Below are 21,631 nucleotides of genomic sequence, written 5' to 3'. Positions count from 1 at the left end.
CATCTATAGTACTGCTGAATATACTATAATATACTGAAACTATGATTATATTGTATTTGCAGGTTCTAATTTGAGAATTGTTACTCTATTTTTATAATATACTATATATTTGAACTACATACTAAAAATATAGTAGTAAAGTGTATTGTCTTATATATGTGAAAATTACTCTACATTTACTATAAATAATATTCACAGCAGTGATTTCTTAAAGGTTGCAACAGAATAATAATAAATTTGTCAGAAACAATATGAAAGCATATTGGATTATCTCACTTTTGTTGTAATATGAAATCAATAAATTATAGCAATAATTATTAATCCTTATCTAGTTTATTAGTAGTTTTTTAAATGTCTTTATCCTATATTACCTGGATTTGTAAATAAATGAAATATGGGAAATGAATAAAGTAGGAAAAATATAATTTTGTGACTTTAAAAATGATATATAAATGGAATCATAAAACATATATTTGAGATTCACTTTTTTTTTAACTTTTGAATTTTATTTTATTTATTTTTTTATACAGCGGGTCCTTATTAGCCATCAATTTTATACACATCACTGTATACATGTCAATCCCAATCGCCCAATTCACCCCACAACCCCAGCCCCCACGCTTTCCCCCCTTGGTGTCCATACGTTTGTTCTCTACATCTGTGACTCAATTTCTGGCCTGCAAACCAGTTCATCTGTACCATTTTTCTAGGTTCCACATATATGCGCTAACATATGATATTTGTTTTTCTCTTTCTGACTTAACTTCACTCTGTATGACACTCTCTAGATACATCCAGGTCTCTACAAATGACACAATTTCTTTCCTTTTTTTTTTTTTTTTAATAATTCTTTATTTTATTTATTTATTTCTGGCTGTGTTGGGTCTTCCTTTCTGTGCGAGGGCTTTCTCCAGTTGCGGCAAGCGGGGGCCACTCTTCATTGCGGTGTGCGGGCCTCTACACTACTGTGGCCTCTCTTGTTGCGGAGCAAAGGCTCCAGAGGCACAGGCTCAGTAGTTGGGGATCACGGGCCTAGCTGCTCCATGGCATGTGGGATCTTCCCAGACCAGGGCTCAAACCCGTGTCCCCTGCATTGGCAGGCAGATTCTCAACCACTGCGCCACCAGGGAAGCCCAATTTCTTTCCTTTTTATGGCTGAGTAATACTCCACTGTATATATGTACCACTTCTTCTTTATCCATTCAACTGTCGATGGGCATTTAGGTTGCTTCCATGACCCGGCTATTGTAAATAGTGCTGCAGTGAACACTGGGGTGCATGTGTCTTTTTCAATTACAGTTTTCTCTGGGTATATGCCCAGTAGTGGGATGGCTGGATCATATGGTAATTCTATTTTTAGTTTCTTAAGGAACCTCAATACTGTTCTCCATAGTGGCTGTATCAATTTACATTCCCACCAACAGTACAAGAGGGTTCCCTTTTCTCCACACCCTCTCCAGCATTTGTTGTTTGTAGATTTTCTGATGATGCCCATTCTAACTGGTGTGAGGCGATACCTCATTGTAGTTTTCATTTGCATTTCTCTAATTAACAGTGACGTTAAGCAGCTTTTCATGTGCTTCTTGGCCATCTGTATGTCTTCTTTGGAGAAATGTCTATTTAGGTCTTCTGCCCATTTTTGGATTGGGCTGTTTGTTTTTTTAATATTGAGCTGCATGAGCTGTTTCTATATTTTGGAGATTAATCATTTGTCCGTTGATTCCTTTGCAAATATTTTCTCCCATTCTGAGGGCTGTCTTTTCGTCTTGTTAATGGTTTCCTTTGCTGTGCAAAAGCTTTGAAGTTTCACTAGGTCCCATTTGTTTATTTTTGTTTTTATTTCCATTACTCTAGGAGGTGGATCAAAAAATATCTTGCTGTGATTTATGTCAAAGAGTGTTCTTCCTATGTTTTCCTCTAAGAGTTTTATAGTGTCCAGTCTTACATTTAGGTCTTTAATCCATTTTGAGTTTATTTTTGTGTATGGTGTTTGGGAGTGTTCTAATTTCATTCTTTTACATGTAGCTGTCCAGTTTTCCCAGTACCACTTACTGAAGAGACTGTCTTTTCTCCATTGCATATACTTGCCTCCTTTGTCATAGATTAGTTGACCAGAGGTGGGTGGGTTTATCTCAGGGCTTTCTATCTTGTTCCACTGATCTATGTTTCTGTTTTTGTGCCAATACCATCTTGTCTTGATTACTGTAGCTTTGTAGTATAGTCTGAAGTCAGGGAGTCTCATTCCTCCAGCTCCATTTTTTTCCCTCAAGACTGCTTTGGCTATTCGAGGTCTTTTGTGCCTCCAAACAAATTTTAAGATTTTTTGTTCTAGTTCTATAAAAAATGCCATCGGTAATTTGATAGGGGTTGCAATGAATCTGTAGATTGCTTTTGGGTAGTATAGTCATTTTCACAATATAGTCATTTTCTTCCAATCCAAGAACATGGTATATCTCTCCATCTGTTGGTATCATCTTTAATTTCTTTCATCAGTGTCTTATAGTCTTGCGCATACAGGTCTTTGTCTCCCTAGGTAGGTTTATTCCTAGGTATTTTATTCTTTTTGTTGCAATGGTAAATGGGAGTGTTTCCTTAATTTCTCTTTCACATTTTTCGTCATTAGTGTATAGGAATGCAAGACATTTCTATGCATTAATTTTGTATCCTGCAACTCTACCAAATTCACTGATTAGCTCTAGTAGTTTTCTGGTGGCATCTTTAGGATTCTCTATGTATACTATCATGTCATCTGCAAACAGTGACAGTTTTACTTCTTCTTTTTCAATTTGTATTCCTTTTATTTCTTTTTCTTCTCTGATTGCCATGGCTAGGACTTCCAAAACTGTGCTGAATAACAGTGGTGAAAGTGGGTATCCTTGTCTTGTTCCTGATCTTAGAGGAAATGCTTTCAGTTTTTCACCATTGAGAATGATGTTTGCTGTTGGTTTGTCGTATATGGCCTTTATTATGTTGAGGTAGGTTCCCTCTATGCCCACTTTTTGGAGAGTTTTTATCATAAATGGGTGTTGAATCTTGTCAAAAGCTTTTTCTGCATCTATTGAGATGATCATATGGTTTTTCTTCTTCAATTTGTTAATATGGTTTACCACATAGACTGATTTACGTATATTGAAGAATCCTTGCATCCCTGGGATAAATCCCACTTGATCATGGTGTATGATCCTTTTAATGTGTTGTTGGATTCTGTTTGCTAGAATTTTGTTGAGGATTTTTGCATCTAAGTTCATCCGTGATAGTGGTCTGTAATTTTCTTCTTTGTAGTATCTTTGTCTGGTTTTGGTATCAGGGTGATGGTGGCCTCAAAGAATGAGTTTGGGAGTGTTCCTTCCTCCACAATGTTTTGGAAGAGTTTGAGAAGGATGGGTGTTAGCTCTTCTCTAAATGTTTGATAGAATTCACCTGCAAAGCCATCTGGTCCTGGACTTTTGTTTGTTGGAAAATTTTTAATCACAGTTTCAATTTCATTACTTGTGATTGGTCTGTTCATATTTTGTATTTCTTCCTGGTTCAGTCTTGGAAGGTTATACCTTTCTAAGAATTTGTCCATTTCTTCCAGGTTGTCCACTTTATTAGCATAGAGTTGCTGGTAGTAGTCTCTTAGGATGCTTTGTATTTCTGCAGTGTCTGTTGTAACTTCTCCTTTTTCATTTCTAATTTTATTGATTTGAGTCCTCTCCCTCTTTTTCTTGATGAGTTTGGCTAATGGTTTATCAATATTGTTTATCTTCTCAAAGAACCACCTTTTAGTTTTATTGATCTTTACTACTGTTTTGTTTCTATTTCATTTATTTCTGCTCTGATCTTTGACTTCTTTCCTTCTGCTAACTTTGGGTTTTGTTTGTTCTTCTTTCTCTACTTCCTTTAGGTGTAAGGTTAGATTGTTTACTTGAGATTTTTCTTGTTTCTTGAGGTAGGCTTTTATAGCTAAAAATTTCCCTCTTAGAACTGCTTTTTCTGTATCCCATAGGTTTTGCATCATCGTGTTTTCATTGTCATTTGTCTCTAGGTATGTTTTTATTTCCTCTTTGATTTCTTCAGTGATCTCTTGGTTATTTAGTAACGTATTGTTTAGCCTCCATGTGTTTGTGTTTCTTACTTTTTTTTCCCTGTAATTCACTTCTAATCTCACAGCATGGTGGTCAGAAAAGATGTTTGATATGATTTCAATTTTCTTAAATTTACTGTGGCTTGATTTGTGACCCAAGACGTGATCTATCCCGGAGAATGTTCTGTGCGCACTTGAGAAGAAAGTGTAATCTTTTGTTTCTGGATGGAATGTCCTATAAATAACAATTAAATCTATCTAGTCTATTGTGTCATTTAAAGCTTCTATTTCCTTATTTATTTTCATTTTGGATGATCTGTCCATTGGTGTAAGTGAGGTGTTAAGGTCCCCCACTATTACTGTGTTACTGTCGATTTCCTCTTTTAGAACTGTTAGCAGTTGCCTTATGTATTGAGGTGCTCCTATGCTGGTGCATACATATTTATAATTGTTATATCTTCTTCTTAGATTGATCCCTTGATCATTATGTAGTGTCCTTCCTTGTCTCTTGTAACATTCTTTATTTTAAAGTGTATTTTACCTGATATGAGTATTGCTACTCCAGCTTTCTTTTGATTTCCATTTGCATGGAATATCTTTTTCCATCCCCTCACTTTCAGTCTGTATGTGTCCCTAGGTCTGAAGTGGGTCGCTTGTAGACAGCATATATATGGGTCTTGTTTTTGTATCCATTCAGCAAGCCTGTGTCTTTTGGTTGGAGCATTTAATCCATTCACGTTTAAGGTAATTACCGATATGTATGTTCCTATGACCATTTTCTTAATTGTTTTCGGTTTGTTTTTGTAGGTCCTTTTCTTCTCTTGTGTTTCTCACTTAGAGAAGCTCCTTTAGCATTTGTTGTAGAGCTGGTTTGGTGGTGCTGAATTATCTGAGCTTTGCCTTGTCTGTAAAGCTTTTGATTTCTCCATCGATCTGAATGAGATCCTTGCTGGGTAGAGTAATCTTGATTGTAGGTTCTTCCCTTTCATCACTTTAAGTGTATCATGCCACTCCGTTCTGGCTTGTAGAGTTCCTGCTGAGAAATCAATTGTTAACCTAATGGGAGCTCCCTTGTATGTTATTTGTCACTTTTCCCTTGCTGCTTTCAATAATTTTTCTTTGTCTTTAACTTTTGCCAGTTTGATTACTATGTGTCTTGGTGTGTTTCTCCTTGGGTTTATCCTGTATGGGACTCGCTGCACTTCCTGGACTTGGGTGGCTATTTCCTTTCCCATGTTAGGGAAGTTTTTGACTATAATCTCTTCAAGTATTTTCTCAGGTCCTTTCTCTCTCTGTACTCCTTCTGGGAATCCTATAATGCGAATGTTGTTGCATTTAATGTTGTCCCAGAGGTCTCTTAGGCTGTCTTCATTTCTTTTCATTCTTTTTTCTTTATTCTGTTCCTCAGCAGTGAATTCCACCATTGTGTCTTCCAGGTCACTTATCCGTTCTTCTGCCTCAGTTATTCTGCTATTGATTCCTTCTAGTGTAGTTTTCATTTATTTTATTGTTCATCTCTGTTTGTTTGTTCTTTAATTCTTCTAGGTCTATGTTAAACATTTCTTGCATCTTCTTGATCTTTGCCTCCATTCTTTTTCCGAGGTCCTGGATCATCTTCACTATCATTATTCTGAATTCTTTTTCTGGAAGGTTGCCTATCTCTACTTCATTTAGTTGTTTTCCTGGGGTTTTATCTTGTTCCTTCAGCTGGTACATAGCCCTCTGTGTTTTCATCTTGTCTCTCTTTCTGTGAATGTGGTTTTTGTTCCACAGGCTGCAGGATTGTAGCTCTTCTTGCTTCTGCTGTCTGCTCTCTGGTGGATGAGGCTATCTAAGAGGCTTGTGCAAGTTCCCTGACGGAAGAGACTGGTGGTGGGTAGACCTGACTCAAGATTGACTTTTTTATTCAGCATAATGCCCTTGAGATCCATCCCAGCTGATGTATCAGTAGTTCATTCCTTTTACTGCTGAGTAATATTACATGTTATTGATGCACCACAGTTTAACTGTTCACTTATTGTGAGACAGTTTGGTTGTTTCCAGTTTGGGGCTAATACAAATAAAGTTTTCTAATAGGTGTATAGTGATGCCTCATCGTGATCTTATTTTGCATTTTGCTAATCACAGGTGATGTTGAACATCTTTTCATATGCTAATTTGCCATAGTTTAATCTGGTGAAATGGCTTTTTGTATCTTTTGTTAATTTTCTGGTTGTATTGTTTGGGTTTTTTAACGCTGGCTTTCAAGAATTCTTTATAGATTCTAGATGAGTCCTTTGTCATATATGTGGTTTGCAAATAAGTTATCCTAGTCTGTAGCTTGTCTTTTCATTCTCTTAATGGGTTTTGCACAGACCAAAAGTTTTTAATCTTGATAAAGTCAACTTATCAATTTTTCCTTTTATGAATCATGCTTTCAGTGTCACGTCTAAAACCTCTGTAAACCAAGGCTTAGCTACGGAAGATTTTTTCCTCTGTTTACTTTGAGAAGTTACATAGTTTCACATTTCACATTTACATGTATGATCCATTTGGAGCTAATTTTTGTATAATGTATGAGGTATAAGTTAAGGTTCATTTTTTTGCCAATAGACATCCAACTGTTCCAGCACTATTTATTAAAAAGATGATTCTTCCTACAAGGTCTGCTTTTGTACCTTTGTTAAAAGTCAGCTGGCTGCATTTGTGGGGCTATTACTGCATTCTCTATTCTACTCCATTGATTTATGTGTCTCTCCCTATACCAATACTATACTGTCTTGATTACTATATAGCTATATGGTCTTGAAATCAAGTAAATTGTACCCACTTATTCTTTTTTCAAAGCTGGTTTAGCTATTATAGTTCCTATACTTTCCCATGTAAATTTTAAAGTAAGTTGGCCTATGTCTACAAAAAAAACTAGAATTTGACAGAAACTGTGTTAAAATTGTGTATTGATTTGGGGAGAATTTACATCATTTCCATCATTTCTATGTTGAGTCTTCCAAGCCAAAAACAATGCACGTTTCTCCAATTATTTAGACCTTTGGTTTTTTTCATCAGTTTTGTACTTTACAGCATAAAATTCTTGTACATATTTTGTTATATTAACACCTAAGTAGTTCAAGATTTTTGGAGTGATTGTAAATGATATTGTATTTTTACTTCCAGTTTCTATGTGTTCACTGTTACCATATAGAAATATAACATTTTTGTAAGCTGATTTTATATCTTGCAACCTTGATGAATTCACTTATTAGTTCTAGTTTTTTGATAGATTCCATGTTTTTACATGTGTAGAACATCATGTCTCCTTCAAATAGGGTCAACTGTTTGCTTTCTTTCCAATTCATATGCCTTTTATTTCTTGATCTTGCCTAGTAGTACTGTCTAGAATTTCCAGTACTCTGTTTAATAGATGTGCTAAGAATATGCCTTGTTCCCAACCTTAGGGTAAAGCATTCAGTCATTCATCATTAACTATGGTATTAGCTGTGAAATTTTTATAGATATTCTTAACCAAGTTGAGGAAGTTCCACTCTATTCCTAGTTTTTAGAGAGATTATTTTTTAAATCATGAATCGGTGTTGAATTTTTCAAATGCTTTTTCTACATCAATTGGTACACTCATACAATTTTTCCTCTTGTTAAGGCAGATGGATTACACTGATTGATTTTCAAACACTGAACCAACCTGGCATCCCTGAAATCAACCCCACTTGGTCACGGGACATAATTCCTTTTACATACTGCTGATTTCTATTTGCTAATATTTTGTTGAGGATTTCTGTATCTGTGAATATTGGCCTATAATTTTCTTTTTTGTACTGTCTTTGATTTTGGTATTAGGACAATATTAGCCTCATAAAATGAACTGGGAACTGATCCACCTTCTTCCATTATCTGGAAAAGAATATAAAGAATCAGTGTCAATTCTTTAAAATTTTGGTAGAATTCTCCAGTGAAACCAGTTGAGCCCCAAGATTTCATTTTAGGAATTTTTTTTTATTGTAAATTCAATTCCCTTAATAGTTATAGGGCTATTCAAATTTTCCATTTCATATTAGGTTATAGTCTACACTTTTCTACAAATTGGTGCATTCCATCTAAGTTAGTAAATTTTTTCCCAATAGCAAGCCAATCCAAGAATTCTACCTAGCAAGCATCAGATAAAGTTGGGAAGCTATCTCAATTACAAAATGCCAAGGCACTTGAAGTAATAGTTTTAGGTTTACACTATGTGGCATCTCTTATAACAGTGACTTATAAAGCATCCCACTGAAGCTGTTTTTCAAGGAGTGGCAATGTATTTGGGCAATCCAACCATACCATCCTCACTGCTTAACCTTGTAAACACCATACACACACCACATGCAGAATGACTCTCCAGCTACACACAAACCAGAAGAGTTAACTGGACATGAAGGGATCACATCTTGGTATTTTTACTCTGATGTTCAAGTCAGTGTTCCTCCTAGCCTTTTTTTTTTTTTAACTCTGTTTAAAACTCACAAGAAGTTGCAAAAATAACAGAGTCCCCTGTACCGTTCACCCAGCTTCTCCTGATGGTGACATCTTATATACCTATAGCACAATATCAAAACCAGGAAACTGACATTAGTACATTACTAGATTATGGATTCCTTTATCCTTTTTATAGATAAGCTATATAATAATGAACTTTCTCAGAAACTCTCCCAGCACTTGGGCATCTATTAGCAATCAAACTACCAATCCAGACTTCTAATTCAACTGCAAACTACCTATATATAAACAATCCTTCTACACACAAACATATACATACTCTATATATTCACACCTCACACACAGAAACACAAAATTTTGCATCCACACATGCACAAACTTATATGAAAACAATAGCAATCCCATCCTTCTTATCTGAGTACTGTATTTCACTAATTTCTACTTTCCCTAGCTATTACTACATGAAGACTATGTGTAAATGAGTCTGAGGGCTAAAAGAAACCTTTAAAAGTTATCTAACATAAAAATCCATCCAATACTTGATTCCTTGTACAACATCCTCATCAATGATCCTTCAGCCTTTACTTGAATACTTCTAATGACAAGAAACAAATAAGATATGAAGGAATCCAATCCACCTTTGGTCAATCCTAATTCTTGAAAGGTATCTCTAATCATTAGCCCAAAACTTAAAAATCTGTACTCACTTACTTCTAGTTGTATCCTTTGGGGTATATGAACAAAAAAGGCTTATCCCTCACTGTCTTTCTCCCAGGAAAGACAGATGCCCTATTTTTCCTAAGATGTCCTAGGTTTGCATCTATTGCTCTGGCATACTTAATAACCCCTTTTACCCTCAAGATCTGAACAGAACATTATATATTCACTCTATCCTGTATAGCCCTCAAAAATATGAAGACCACACGTTTTTATTAGGTTAACCTCATTTTTCAGCTCTTCTTTGTATGATACAATTTTGAGGGCCTTCACTAGCCTTATCATTCTTGCTTCTGAATGCACACCAGCTTATTGATATTCCAAGAGCTTAAGTTCCTTGTCCCATATATATACTAATGAAAGATTTTCTAATCCCAATTAAAGAACAGAAAGTCACTTACACCCCTTTGAATTCTAGACCAAGATACAGCATTGCAATTACTGTGCCTCTGGGTAAAGACATCTGAGAGTCTTGAACCATGATACTAGGTAGCAGTCTCACATTACACCAGTAGGTGTCACTCTATATATGATATATTTAAAGTTATCTAAGTCTCAATTTCATTCATTCAACAAATTTTCATTAATCATCCATTATGTGCCAGGCATGATTCTAGGTGCTATGAGATTATACAGGTGAACAAGACACGATCTTATTTTCATGGAGCTTACAGGCTAGATATTAATGAACAAATCTGCTTTATTTACTTTATATATAAAAGTCTATAAAATTCTATTCCTAGGGAAATTTTATTTTCCTGAGCTATTAGATAATAACACTCAAAATAACTCATGAAGAACATATTAATGAAACAGAATCAGAGCGGTACAGGTGAGATTAATGTATCCAGTGTATTTTCTACCTGTTTGAATTGATACACTTCTCTTCCAAACTTCAAGTTTCTAAAACCCAAATTTTAGGTATCCCTCATTACAGTGGGGAGGAATTTATCTTAAAAAACAATTCAAAACACAACATTGTAAAGCAATTATACTCCAATTTTAAAAAAATTCAAACTTTTAAAAAATCTACCTATTCATGTTTTTACAAAGGAGAGACTGGTATACAAATTTTTAAAGATTATTTGTAAAGCTTATTAATTCCCAAGTTCATATTTCCTTGTTTCTACTTAGAAAAGTTAAAATGTCCCCTTCTAAATACCAACATACTCCCCAGGTTAATAGAACAAAGACAGTAATGAATTATGCCTCAGCACAGAATTTAGGAATTCTTCTACTGTCAACATCCTTATTTGGATACATGTGAGACTCATAGCTATTATCAGGACTTAAAGGTGACTACTCATGATTAGAGCAGAGCAATGAAAGGTCATACTTTGTCAAAATAAACAGATCTTAGAGAAGGAGGAGACACTGTACATCAAAAAAGTATATTTTCCTGCACAGAAATCCAAGAACCTTTCATTAATTCAAGAACTATTTAATTGCTATTTTACTTCTCTGTATTCTCAAATAGAATGTTCTCTAAACTGGAATGGCTAGGAAAAACATGGTTAAGGAAATATTTCAGGCTCAAAAGTCCTACTGCTTAGAATTCTTTAACTTCAAAATTCAGTCAAATAAATCTATTTGAGAAAAATGATGCCTATAAGAATTTAATAAGACCTGACAGCTTCATGTAATATCCAACCTACTGTTTATTTTGAAATACCTCAAACTCTTACTAGTTACTGTTCAAATTACCTGAAATATACTGCATACTGTTCAATTTTAGTATGGACTCACATTCATACTTTAGAACACAAGAAGTACTCAATGAACATGAAGTTATAAACAAACACTAAGGTGCTTCATAAAACATGGTTAACATAAAAAAGATTAATTTATAACTAATATTAAGATATTTTCTTTCACTTTGAAAGGTAAAGTGGTGGTTGACCAAATATATGTAAAACACGGTTTACTGTATATGATTTTTTAATTACATTTGTAAACTCTCTGACAGGCTCAGTACTGTTAATGTCTGGCATATCTGAGATGTCACCAAATTTGGGGAAACTCAATGGCAGAGACCTCTGTTATCACAGTACTTTTATTCCAAATATAAAAATGTGTGTGTGCAAAAGGGGGTTTAGTGTATTGGAAAAAGCACAGCTTTTGGTGTCACAACGATTTACATTTGAATTTCAGTACCACCCTAAATAGCTATGTGATTTCTGGGCAAGTTACTTAAACTGTTCTAAGCATTGCTTTTACACCAACATGGGAATAAAGAGGTTGGATAGGATTAATACATTGTTTATATTATATAAATGCCTAATACATGGTTTGATACATAGCAGGTACTCAAGAAATGGTACTTATTAGGAGAATGTCATTTTTTTCGACCATTAGATTGACTATACCAGTTAATGTTGAACAACTACTGACTCACTAGTTTTTATAACTATAACAGGTTTATAAAACCAAACCCCTTACTAGACTGAATGCCAACAAATAAGCACCTTCTCCTTTAACACAAGTATATTTTGCATGACCTTACATGAATTGCTTAGATAAAAGCTTTTTCTCTTCTCTTTTGTTATTTTAAAGTGCAGATGCATTTGAGTCATTTTCTCCTTTTGTTTCATATCCTTAAGATCCAAAGCTTCAAAGACATAATGTCAGCATGCATCGATTTATGACTGAACTCTTGAAGAGACACTGAAGAATTACCTTGTCAATCACCCCAAGGACTCTGAAGGCCTTCAGCTCCTCGGCAGGGCTCCTTAGGTTCCAAGGGGGCCTTGAACTTAGTGATCCTGGAGGCTAATGGAAGATATCAAAGATTATACATCAATCAGGGAGGTGCTTGAAGGAAGACTGCCTGCTGAAGCAAATGTCAGGCCAAAGGAACTAAATTTATCATAAATCAGAGAATGGAAAGATGAAAGGAGGAAGTTTCTATTTGTCTGGAATGTAAAATAAAAAAATAATCAAATCAAAAATGAAGAAAATAAAAATCAAGAAAATAGTCGCAAGTAAATAAGTCGTAACATTGAAAACAAAATTTTAAAAAGAAAAATTAATGAGCTGATATAGTTTCTAGAGCAACAATGCAATTCAGAACTGTACAGCTGTAATGAAACTTTGTAACAAATGGCTAACTGAGCCAACAATCAATCACAGCCTTATATGTACCCCAGAAGGCTCAAGACTAATTTAGAAGGAGGGGACTAAAACAAATGTAACAATAGAGGGAAGGAACATAAGTTATTTTCTCTCATCATAAAACTATAGTCCTTTAATGTTACTTTATAAATATATACTAGGTATGTTAAGAGGGATTGGCAAATTCAAGTTCAATCAGAATTGCCAATAATGGTGAAAAATTAAGAAACTCTGTCATATGACCAATAATTATTAGAACTGAGATTGTGTAAGCCTAGAAAAGAGATGATTTACAGAAGAAAGAAAATATTTTTTAATATCTGAACATCTGTGATGTGGAAAACTTAGTCTGTTCGCCACAAAAAAAAGTCCAAAAAAGATCAGTGAATAAGGAAGGGATATTTCAGTACCACATACAATAAAGAATAATCCTAACTTTCCACCCATTGGTCTTAGTTTTTCCCTATCAGTAAAAGTAAAACATTAGACTAGATAAACTTAAAGACAGCTCCATTTGGCGATTACAACCAGAAAGCAATGCTTTATTAATCCTTATATTAAAATGGTGATGCTGCAAAGGATGACAGGACACACAAAGCCTTATTATACCCTCAAAGCAGACCTTTTTGTTGTAAAAAAAATCCGTTAGAATATATAAGAAACATTTATCATCCCCATGAGTAGACAATAAATATCCTGGTTAACCAAATGTCATGATTACCAGAGTTACTGAGTTACATTTTTGATATTTCAAGTCCTAGTGCAGCTCAGCATCACTAGACAAGAAGCTCCTTGAGAACAGGAAATATGCCTTATTCGTCTTTATATTCACAGTGCCTAGCATGCTGGTTGGAAGCAAAGAGAAAGAGCAGAAAAGAGAGAAAGGAGGAAGAGAGCAGGGTAACAAGTGAGGGAGGTTGCATAGACAAATTAGGTGTCTTTTACAAACGGGGAAAACTGTCACTTTGTGAAATTTCCTAAAAGCAGCAATCCTAATTGCTTTCAAAAATTTTTTTGTTTTTAGGTTTAGTAAGCAAATACTAACTTCAATATGCCTAAAGAGGTGGTATTTAATTTTGTTTTAAAAAGACAACTTTTTATTTTTTAAAGAGACAACTTGAGAACGCTGGTGACAGTGGCAACTGGACAGGATGATAATAATCTTTTTTTTTTAAGTACATTACTCTTTTTTTATGTTTTTTTAATTTATTTTATTTAATTTATTTATTTTTGGCTGTGTTGGGTCTTTGTTGCTGCGTGCGGGCTTTCTCTAGTTGCGGCGAGCAGGGGCTACTCTTCATTGCGGTGTGCAAGCTTCTCATTGTGGTGGCTTCTCTTGTTGCGGAGCACAGGCTCCAGGCGTGCGGGCTTCAGTAGTTGTGGCATGCGGGCTCAGTAGTTGTGGCTTGCGAGCTCTAGAGCTCAGGCTCAGTAGTTGTGGTGCACGGGCTTAGTTGCTCTGCAGCATGTGGAATCTTCCTGGACAAGGACTTGAACCCATGTCATCTGCATTGGCAGGTGGATTCTTAACCACTATGCCACGAGGGAAGCCCAGTAATATCTTTTTAAATCTATTTAATTTCTACTTCTAGGATATGTTTCCAAAAAATTCCTTTTTAATCTCACTTTATTAGGTGCTGAGCTAGATGACATAAAACACAGATACATCTCTGCCTCCCTAAAATCCAAGGGGAATTTTTAAGGATAGAAAAACATTTAGCAGAGTATTTTAGTAGACATATAACAGAAATAGTCTCTTCTCTCTTAATATATTATTTTATCTTCATACCTCACCCTGGCCTGAGTGTAGTACTTACAAGAAGTTATTATTATAATCCCCATTTTACAGATAAATAAAAGGAAGTTCAGAATGGTTGGGTGTTTACCGTCAGAAAGAGCAGTGAAAGATCCTAGGCTAGACCCTAACTCCTTACTCTATTGCTTGCAGTCCTTCTGCTACACAACACATTCTGATAATTAAGAATTCATCTCCCCCTACTCTATTACCAAGTAAGAACAAGAAATGCTTGTGATTTTGGTGAAAGGAATGGTTAGGAAAAGTTATAGGAGGAAAAAGAATACTTTAAGTGATAACTTATCCATTACATTCATCTTTGAAAATATGGCCAAACACGTCCAACATCCCTATCTCCTACTTATCCCTCTTATTCAGTAATGTCATTGGATCTTTCAGTTTCCAAAGAAACTTATCAGTTCACTTTAGCAATCTAAACAGCAAAGACAGCAAACCACAAAATCTCTACTGTGCCTTTCAATAAATTACTGTGTGCCCACTATGTGCATGATAACTGAAAGGGATATAAATCATCAAAAGACACCATCCCAGGACTTCCCTGGTGGTCCAGCAGTTAAGACTCTGCGCTCCCAATGCAGGGGGCTCGGGTTCAATCCCTGGGCAGGGAACTAGATCCCGCATGCTGCAACTAAGAGCCCACATGCCACAACTAAGAGCCCGCATGTTGCAACTAAAGATCCCGTACGCCGCAACTAAAGATCCCATATGCTGCAACTAAGACATGGCACAGCCAAATAAATAAATATTAAAAAAAAAAGACATGGTCCCTAGCTTCAAGAAATTTACAACTTACCTGAGGAGATAAGCCAAATACATGAAAAGTTAAGTAACAATAAGACATTTTTTAAAAACATAAGACAATAGAGATAAGTCACTAGTTTATCACATGTATGATAACCTGTGGTCTCAGAAAGAAGTGGAATCAAAGGGGATTTTAAATGTTATGTAGGAATTAGGTTAGGAAAGGATATTATACATAGGATTGGGGAAAAAAGAACTCTCTTGGTGGGGAAAAAAATGTTCAAATTGTAGAACAAAGGAAAATAAAATTGCACTTTTAAGGTTGGTCAGTTTTATTGACTTTAACAGGCCTTGAATGCCAGGGAAAAAAGTCTGGACTATGTTTTCCAGACTCTAGAAAACAAGTTTTTGTATGAGAAGCAACTCAACGAAAACAGTGATTTAGTAAGGTTACTTTTGCAAAGACAGGAATGGTGAAATTGTAATGGGGAAAGACCAAAGGCAAAGTGATCATTCAAGTTCTCTTTCTACTTTAACCATCTATAAAAGTTTAAGATCAGAGAAATGAACAAAGAAAGATCATGAAATAAAACCATCAATAAAAAATCCTGTATTTCTGATATGCAGTGCTTAAATTGGGTAGAATCCCTATAGATCTATTCCTTTTTTAGATGGCAAAAGGAAACATAAATCCACAGAATTTTAAGAAAAGAAAGAGACCGAGATCAAGTCCAAAATTTTTTTTTTCAGATGAGAAAACTGAAAAGCAGCAAGGTTAAGCAATTTGTCTAAGATGACAAAACTAGGTAATAGATAAGAGGGGATTAAATCTTATTTATAAAATAATATAACATTGTTTAGGAAAACTTCAGCCAATGCTATTGGGGCAGGGTGGGGTGGAAATATTTCTAGGCAACATGGCTGATTTCCTTAAAGAAAAAAGTAAAAATTTCACTTATTTGTATTAGCTACTATATCAGAAGATGCCTAGAGAAGCAAGGAGTTCAAAACTTAAATACAGAGGGTGAGGAGAAGGGAAAGGCAAGAATATATGATAATCCAACAGCCTTCAAAACCAAAGATGGCAAGTATATATCACTCAACTGCTCAAGCCAATGGCAGACTCTATCAGTCCCACACTCTGTCTTGCAATACAGCCACCACCAGTGGCTAGAGTTAGCACAGTAGTAAAACCTATTTACTATTCCTGTTCAACATTGTCTAAATGGTTAAGTTAACCTTACCTTTGTTTTCATTTTTGGGGTTTTTGAAAGCTGTTGTTTATCCTGCCCAGAGTCTCTTTCACTCGGTATTATTCCCTTTTCTCAATGAGATCTATCTCAATTCTTACCAATCTGTTAGTGAGGTACTTTTCAAACTTTAACATGCATGCACATCATCTGAGGACCTTGTAAAAATGAGATTTGGATTCAGTAGTCTTTGGTGGAGCCTAAGATTCTGCATTTCCAAGAAGATACCAGGTGATGCTGTGCTGCTGGTCCACCAACCACATGTGGAGTAAGGTTAGCTACTCATCCTTAAATAACCTGAGAGTAAGTCAGCATTATTTGGGAGGGAACAAGCAATCAAGGACAAAAGGAAAGCTCTACAAAGAACATATCAAGAATTCCGCTCTGAACCACGATAGCCAACTACACTAGTTTCTGAACTTGGCTTCATCTGTAGATTTTTGGCTTTGCCGAGACTTTCACTGGCAACCTATTAACCCTCAATACTCAGTTTCCTAAAAAAAGTCTCTCTTACATCACATTTCAAGGACAACTCTTAACTGCAGTCCTATTACTGATTTGGAATGCCCCTGATTTCTATCTTTGCTTTGCCCATGTTTCACTAAGGGTGACACAACACTCATTTTAAAATATTTGCTAAAGAAGAATTGAGAAATACCAATAATACCAGTAAACAAAATGCACAACAGAGAAATATTTTCAATATTACAGCAACTATACTCAAAATCCACAAAATATTCAGGAAAGTCATATATTCTACAGTTGTCCCTCAGCATACACAGGGGATTGGTTCCAGGATCCCCACGAATACCAAAATCCTCAGACGCTCAAGTCCCTTATTTAAAATGGTGTAGTATTTACATATAACCTACACACATCCTCCCATATACTTTAAATCATCTCTAAACTACTTATAATACCTAATGCAATGTAAATGCTATGTCAATAGTTGACAACAGGTGCCAAATTCAAGTTTTGTTTCCTAGAACTTTCTAGAACTTTTTCTCCCCAAATATTTTCGATCTGCAGTTGGTTTAATCTACAAATGTGGAACCCGTGGGTACAGAGGGCCAATTGTATTTTCATTCGTACCTTGTAATTGCAAACAAAAAAAAGTATTCGTGCTTTAAAAACTACACAATCCTTTATGTCCTAAGTTTAGACCATTTACTGTCTTTTTCTAAATTTCACTGATCTTAAGTTTTAAATTCCTAGAGGTAAAAATAGCAAATAAGCTATTTCAAGTCTTTTCCAGAGAAACCCCCTCTAATACCAATTCTTAAATCATTCAAAGTCACCAACAATTAAAAAAAAAAAAAGGAAAAGAAATCCACCTCCTTTAGTTAAAACTGCACCTTTAGTTCAAATAAAGCTCATTTCCTTTTTTTCTCAGACTTGCTCCTTAAGTTTCCTCAGAGCCTTTTAGTAATGAAGTAATGAAGAAAAGAAAGAGTAGGAGAGTGCTTTTGCTCCTTTCTTTCCTTTTTTGAAAAGGATATTATCACCAACGATGGGGAAATTCAGAACTTTTTTATTTACCATATAAGAGTCTCAAATAAACTCAATAAAGCAAAAGCTTGAACTACCACAGAAAACTCAGGTAAAGTGAGTCATGACCTAGACTGCACCAAAGGGAAAAACAGTAATCAACAAAAAATTTCAAACCCACAAAGGATTCCTTTATTTTCTTATTCAACCAGATGAGAAAGAAATATTTGCACATGTATTCAAGAAAGGAATAATATCTGCTCTGCACAGAATTTAAGATTTGCTAAAAATCATTTATATCATTCTCTCATTGTGTTGGTTGAAACTATTGCCCAAAGATGGCTAAAGAAGAGAAATAATAAATTCACCAAGCTCATCCAGAACCTCTAGAAGACATTTAAGTTAAATTACAGATAAAAAATAATCAAGCATATCTCTGACCTAAATAAGGGCCAGATTTAAGAGTAAAATACAAAAGTGAAAATAAAAAGAAAATCCTTACCCTAAAAGAAAAACATCTTGCTCTATCAGGAAAAACTCTTCTCTAACTTCCTTGCCTAAGAACTGAAAAAAAATCCTAGCATATCAAATCTGATTCACTAGGTACCCCTTTTTAACCCTTCCTGATACAAGTTTCCATTATTCTACATGGCTCTCACAATCCTCTCTAACTTTTGTTTCCTCAATTACGTACATATTTTGGGTCCTCAATTATGCTTTAGGGTTTGCAAGAGCAGAGACTGTGTCATATCTTTAATATAACTCCAAAGTATATCTAGTTTGATACTGTATACACGCAGAGTCATAACAGAGGCTTAATGAATTTATATAAACCTAATACAATCAGCTTTCCTATACTAGATCTCTTTTTGTTTTATTTTCATTTGAAGCTATGCTTGAAGGAAAATTCTGACTGATATACTTCATGGTTCCTTTCTCCAAGTCAAAAGCTATACAGCAGGCTTTATATATTTATTTGCCTAATAAATTATTGCTCCATAAAATGACTGTGGGGAACTGTAACAGGGGATACATCAATGGAGAGTTTGAATGAGTAAGTATAAGTAGAACATTCAAAGTTAACATTAATAGAAAGAACAGAATACTGCTGATTTTGACTCCCTAAAACTTTTAGAATATGGTTATCCCTTGAATAATACGGGGTTGGGGTGCCAAACCTCCCCACAGTTGAAAATCCTAATATAACTTATAGTAGCCCTCTGTATCCACAATTCCTCCTGTATCCATGGTTTCAACCAACTTCAGACTGTGTAGTACTGCAGTATTTACTGCCGAAAGAAATCCACGTGTAAGTGAACTCGCACTGTTCAAACCCATGTTGTTCAAGGATCAATTGTATTTATATACAAGATGGATTTAGTAAAAGTTCATAGAGGCGCATCCTATTTACTACATTTATGAGTATCCCCCAAACTGGATGGAGAATATATGCATCAGGATAGCACACAGGGTAGGTTGCCAACTCCACAGAAAATAAGAATCAGATTCAAAGTAATGTTTAGATAAATATTCCATTTAAAAATGATAAAATTCAGGGACTTCCCTGGTGGCGCAGTGGTTAAGAATCCGCCTGCCAATGCAGGGGACATGGGTTCGATCCCTGATCCGGGAAGATCCCACATGCCACAGAGCAACTAAGCCCGTGCGCCACAACTACTGAGCCCGCGTGCCACAACTACTGAAGCCTGCGCACCTAGAGCCCGTGCTCCGCAACAAGAGAAGACACCGTGAGGAGAAGCCCGTGCACCACAACGAAAAGTAATGTGCGCTCACCGCAGCTAGAGAAAGCCCATGTGCAGCAACAAAGACCCAACACAGCCAAAAATAAATAAATAAATAATAAATAAATTTATTTTTAAAAAAGATAAAACTCAATCCTGCCATTTGCAAAATGAATGGACCTAGAGGGTATTAGGTATTAGGCTAAGTGTCAGGGAAAAACAAATATTGTATGATTCCATTTACATGTGGAATCTAAAAGACAAAACAAATGAATAAACATAACAAAACAGAAACAGACTCATAAATACATAGAACAGACTGGTGGTTGCCAGAGCAGGGAGAGGGTGTGAGTGAAACAGGTGTGGGAGATTAAGAGGTACAAACTTCCAGTTACAAAGTAAATAAGTCAGCATAAGGAATATAGTCAATAGTATTGTAATAACTTTATATGGTAACACATGATAACTAGACTTATCATGGTGACCATTTTGTAATGTATAAAAATATTGAATCACTATGTTGTACACCTGAAACTAATATAAGTCAATTATACTTCAATAAAAATAAATAGTTTTTAATTTTAAAAGTTAAAAATAAAATTCAATAGTGAAACATTAAAGGAAATAATATAATTGAAACAACGATGAAAGAAAACAGGAAAAGATTAGCAAACAGAATACAGAGTCACAGTAATTAACAATCTGAAAATGAGTCAGCAGCTGTCTTACTTAAATACATTCATTATGTTAGAACAAGTAACGAAAGTATATTACTTCAAAGTTGGAATATACGTTTTTGTTCTAAAAAGATTGGCCAAATGCTTAACAACAAAAATTCTTACACTAATAAGTACAGTTCTGATAACTGTATGTTTTAAAAGGGCACACAGAAAATGAAAAGGCCTCAGAAAAGCAGCAAAAAAAGTTTTAGTTGTCCAATGAACCAAGATTAAACAATGGGCTATTTTTAAACTAGAAAATTGAGATATTTTATAATTTTCAGAAAGTACAAAAAGCATTTAAAAATGTGGGAAAAGGTATATAAAGCAATATATGAGGGGAGATGAAAAATAGGGCTAATGCTTATTAAGCTAGTCTAAAAAGCTTGGCTTATAGGCTGGTCTTTTTATGAGGTAGGCACTTGAATGTTCACATGTGTATGTACGTGTGCATCCACATATGAGTGATTTTTTTTTAACTCATTTAATCCTAACTACAACCTAGCAAGGAATTACTATTATCCTCATCATTCAGATGTAGAAACTGAAGCTAAGAGGTGGAGTTAAGTATCTTGTCCAATCTTCCATGGCTTCAAGGGACAGAGTTGAGATGTGAACAAGCCTGCCTGCCTCTTAGATCAATTAAGAAAATAAACACTTTCTCCCACCTCTAGAAGGTATAAGTCTTAAATTGCATCAGAAAAAAAAAACTTAGTTTCATATAAAGTAAAAAAGAAAAAAACAGAAAAATTTCTTCCAGAAATTTGCCAAATCCAGATGGACATAACATAAAAACAGTAATGATAAACCAAAATGTTTCTAATGTTTTAAACATTCACCTGCTTTCCAGACAAGACTAGGGGTAGCCCCAAATAACCTAAATATCCCTGTTAGAATTATACCTTTAGAATTCTAGGTAATCATAGCTGCTACTTGTAGGACTTATGCTTAAATAATCAGTTTTAGCATGAATCAATAAACGGTGCAGGAATAGTATAAGAGTCATAACTTAACTTTAAAATTCTCAAATAAAATTCAGTATAAATTACTGTCATTCTACACATGGTGATATTAGGGATGGAGTAAAGAATAAAGGGCCGAGAAAGAGAAGGAGAAAGTGAGTCCCATTTTATTCCACTTTTGGTGGTTTGCTTTAATGCTTTTCTTCTCACCAACACCTTGTAAGAAAATCACTGATAAAATTCCAAAGACCAAAATGCTCAAACATTCTAGTTAGAAATAAAACTGAGAGACAAAACAGCAAAAATGGCTAAAGAAAATATAAAATGAAACATAAGACATACCTGAGATACATCATCAAGTTGAGGTTTCACATAAAGGCTAGAGAGACTCTCTGCTCGCATGAGATATTCTGCGGTTCTTCTCTTCACAGCTTCTCGACGAGTAGGGCTTGACTCTCCTAAAAGGAAAAAACAGAAGTCAGGACATGTGAAAAATAAATAAACTTTCTTTAATCCAAACTGAAGATTAACTTCCTTTTACCCAATTTACCA

The 21,631-nt window shown here is 35.0% G+C and overlaps 1 protein-coding gene across 8 annotated transcripts in view; it reads right to left on the bottom strand.

The window, feature by feature from the left end:
- The window catches only part of RPS6KC1 (ribosomal protein S6 kinase C1), a 218,314-nt gene that overhangs the window by 69,380 nt on the left and 127,303 nt on the right, over positions 1-21,631 (bottom strand). For all 8 annotated transcript variants that reach the window (XM_027082964.1, XM_027082965.1, XM_027082958.1 and 5 more), the window contains 2 exons: positions 21,422-21,537; positions 11,927-12,019 (listed from right to left, as the gene is read on the bottom strand). In XM_027082964.1, coding sequence (XP_026938765.1) covers positions 11,927-12,019; positions 21,422-21,537 — 209 coding nt within the window. The remainder of the gene's footprint in view (positions 1-11,926; positions 12,020-21,421; positions 21,538-21,631) is intronic.

This window comes from Aethalodelphis obliquidens, unplaced genomic scaffold (assembly GCF_003676395.1).
Source record: "Aethalodelphis obliquidens isolate GAN/ISIS:26980383/991018 unplaced genomic scaffold, ASM367639v1 scaffold48, whole genome shotgun sequence".
In the NCBI taxonomy this organism is placed as follows: domain Eukaryota; kingdom Metazoa; phylum Chordata; class Mammalia; order Artiodactyla; family Delphinidae; genus Aethalodelphis; species Aethalodelphis obliquidens.
The sequence above is the reverse complement of the archived record's forward strand: the minus strand, read 5'-3'. Positions and strand labels throughout refer to the sequence as shown.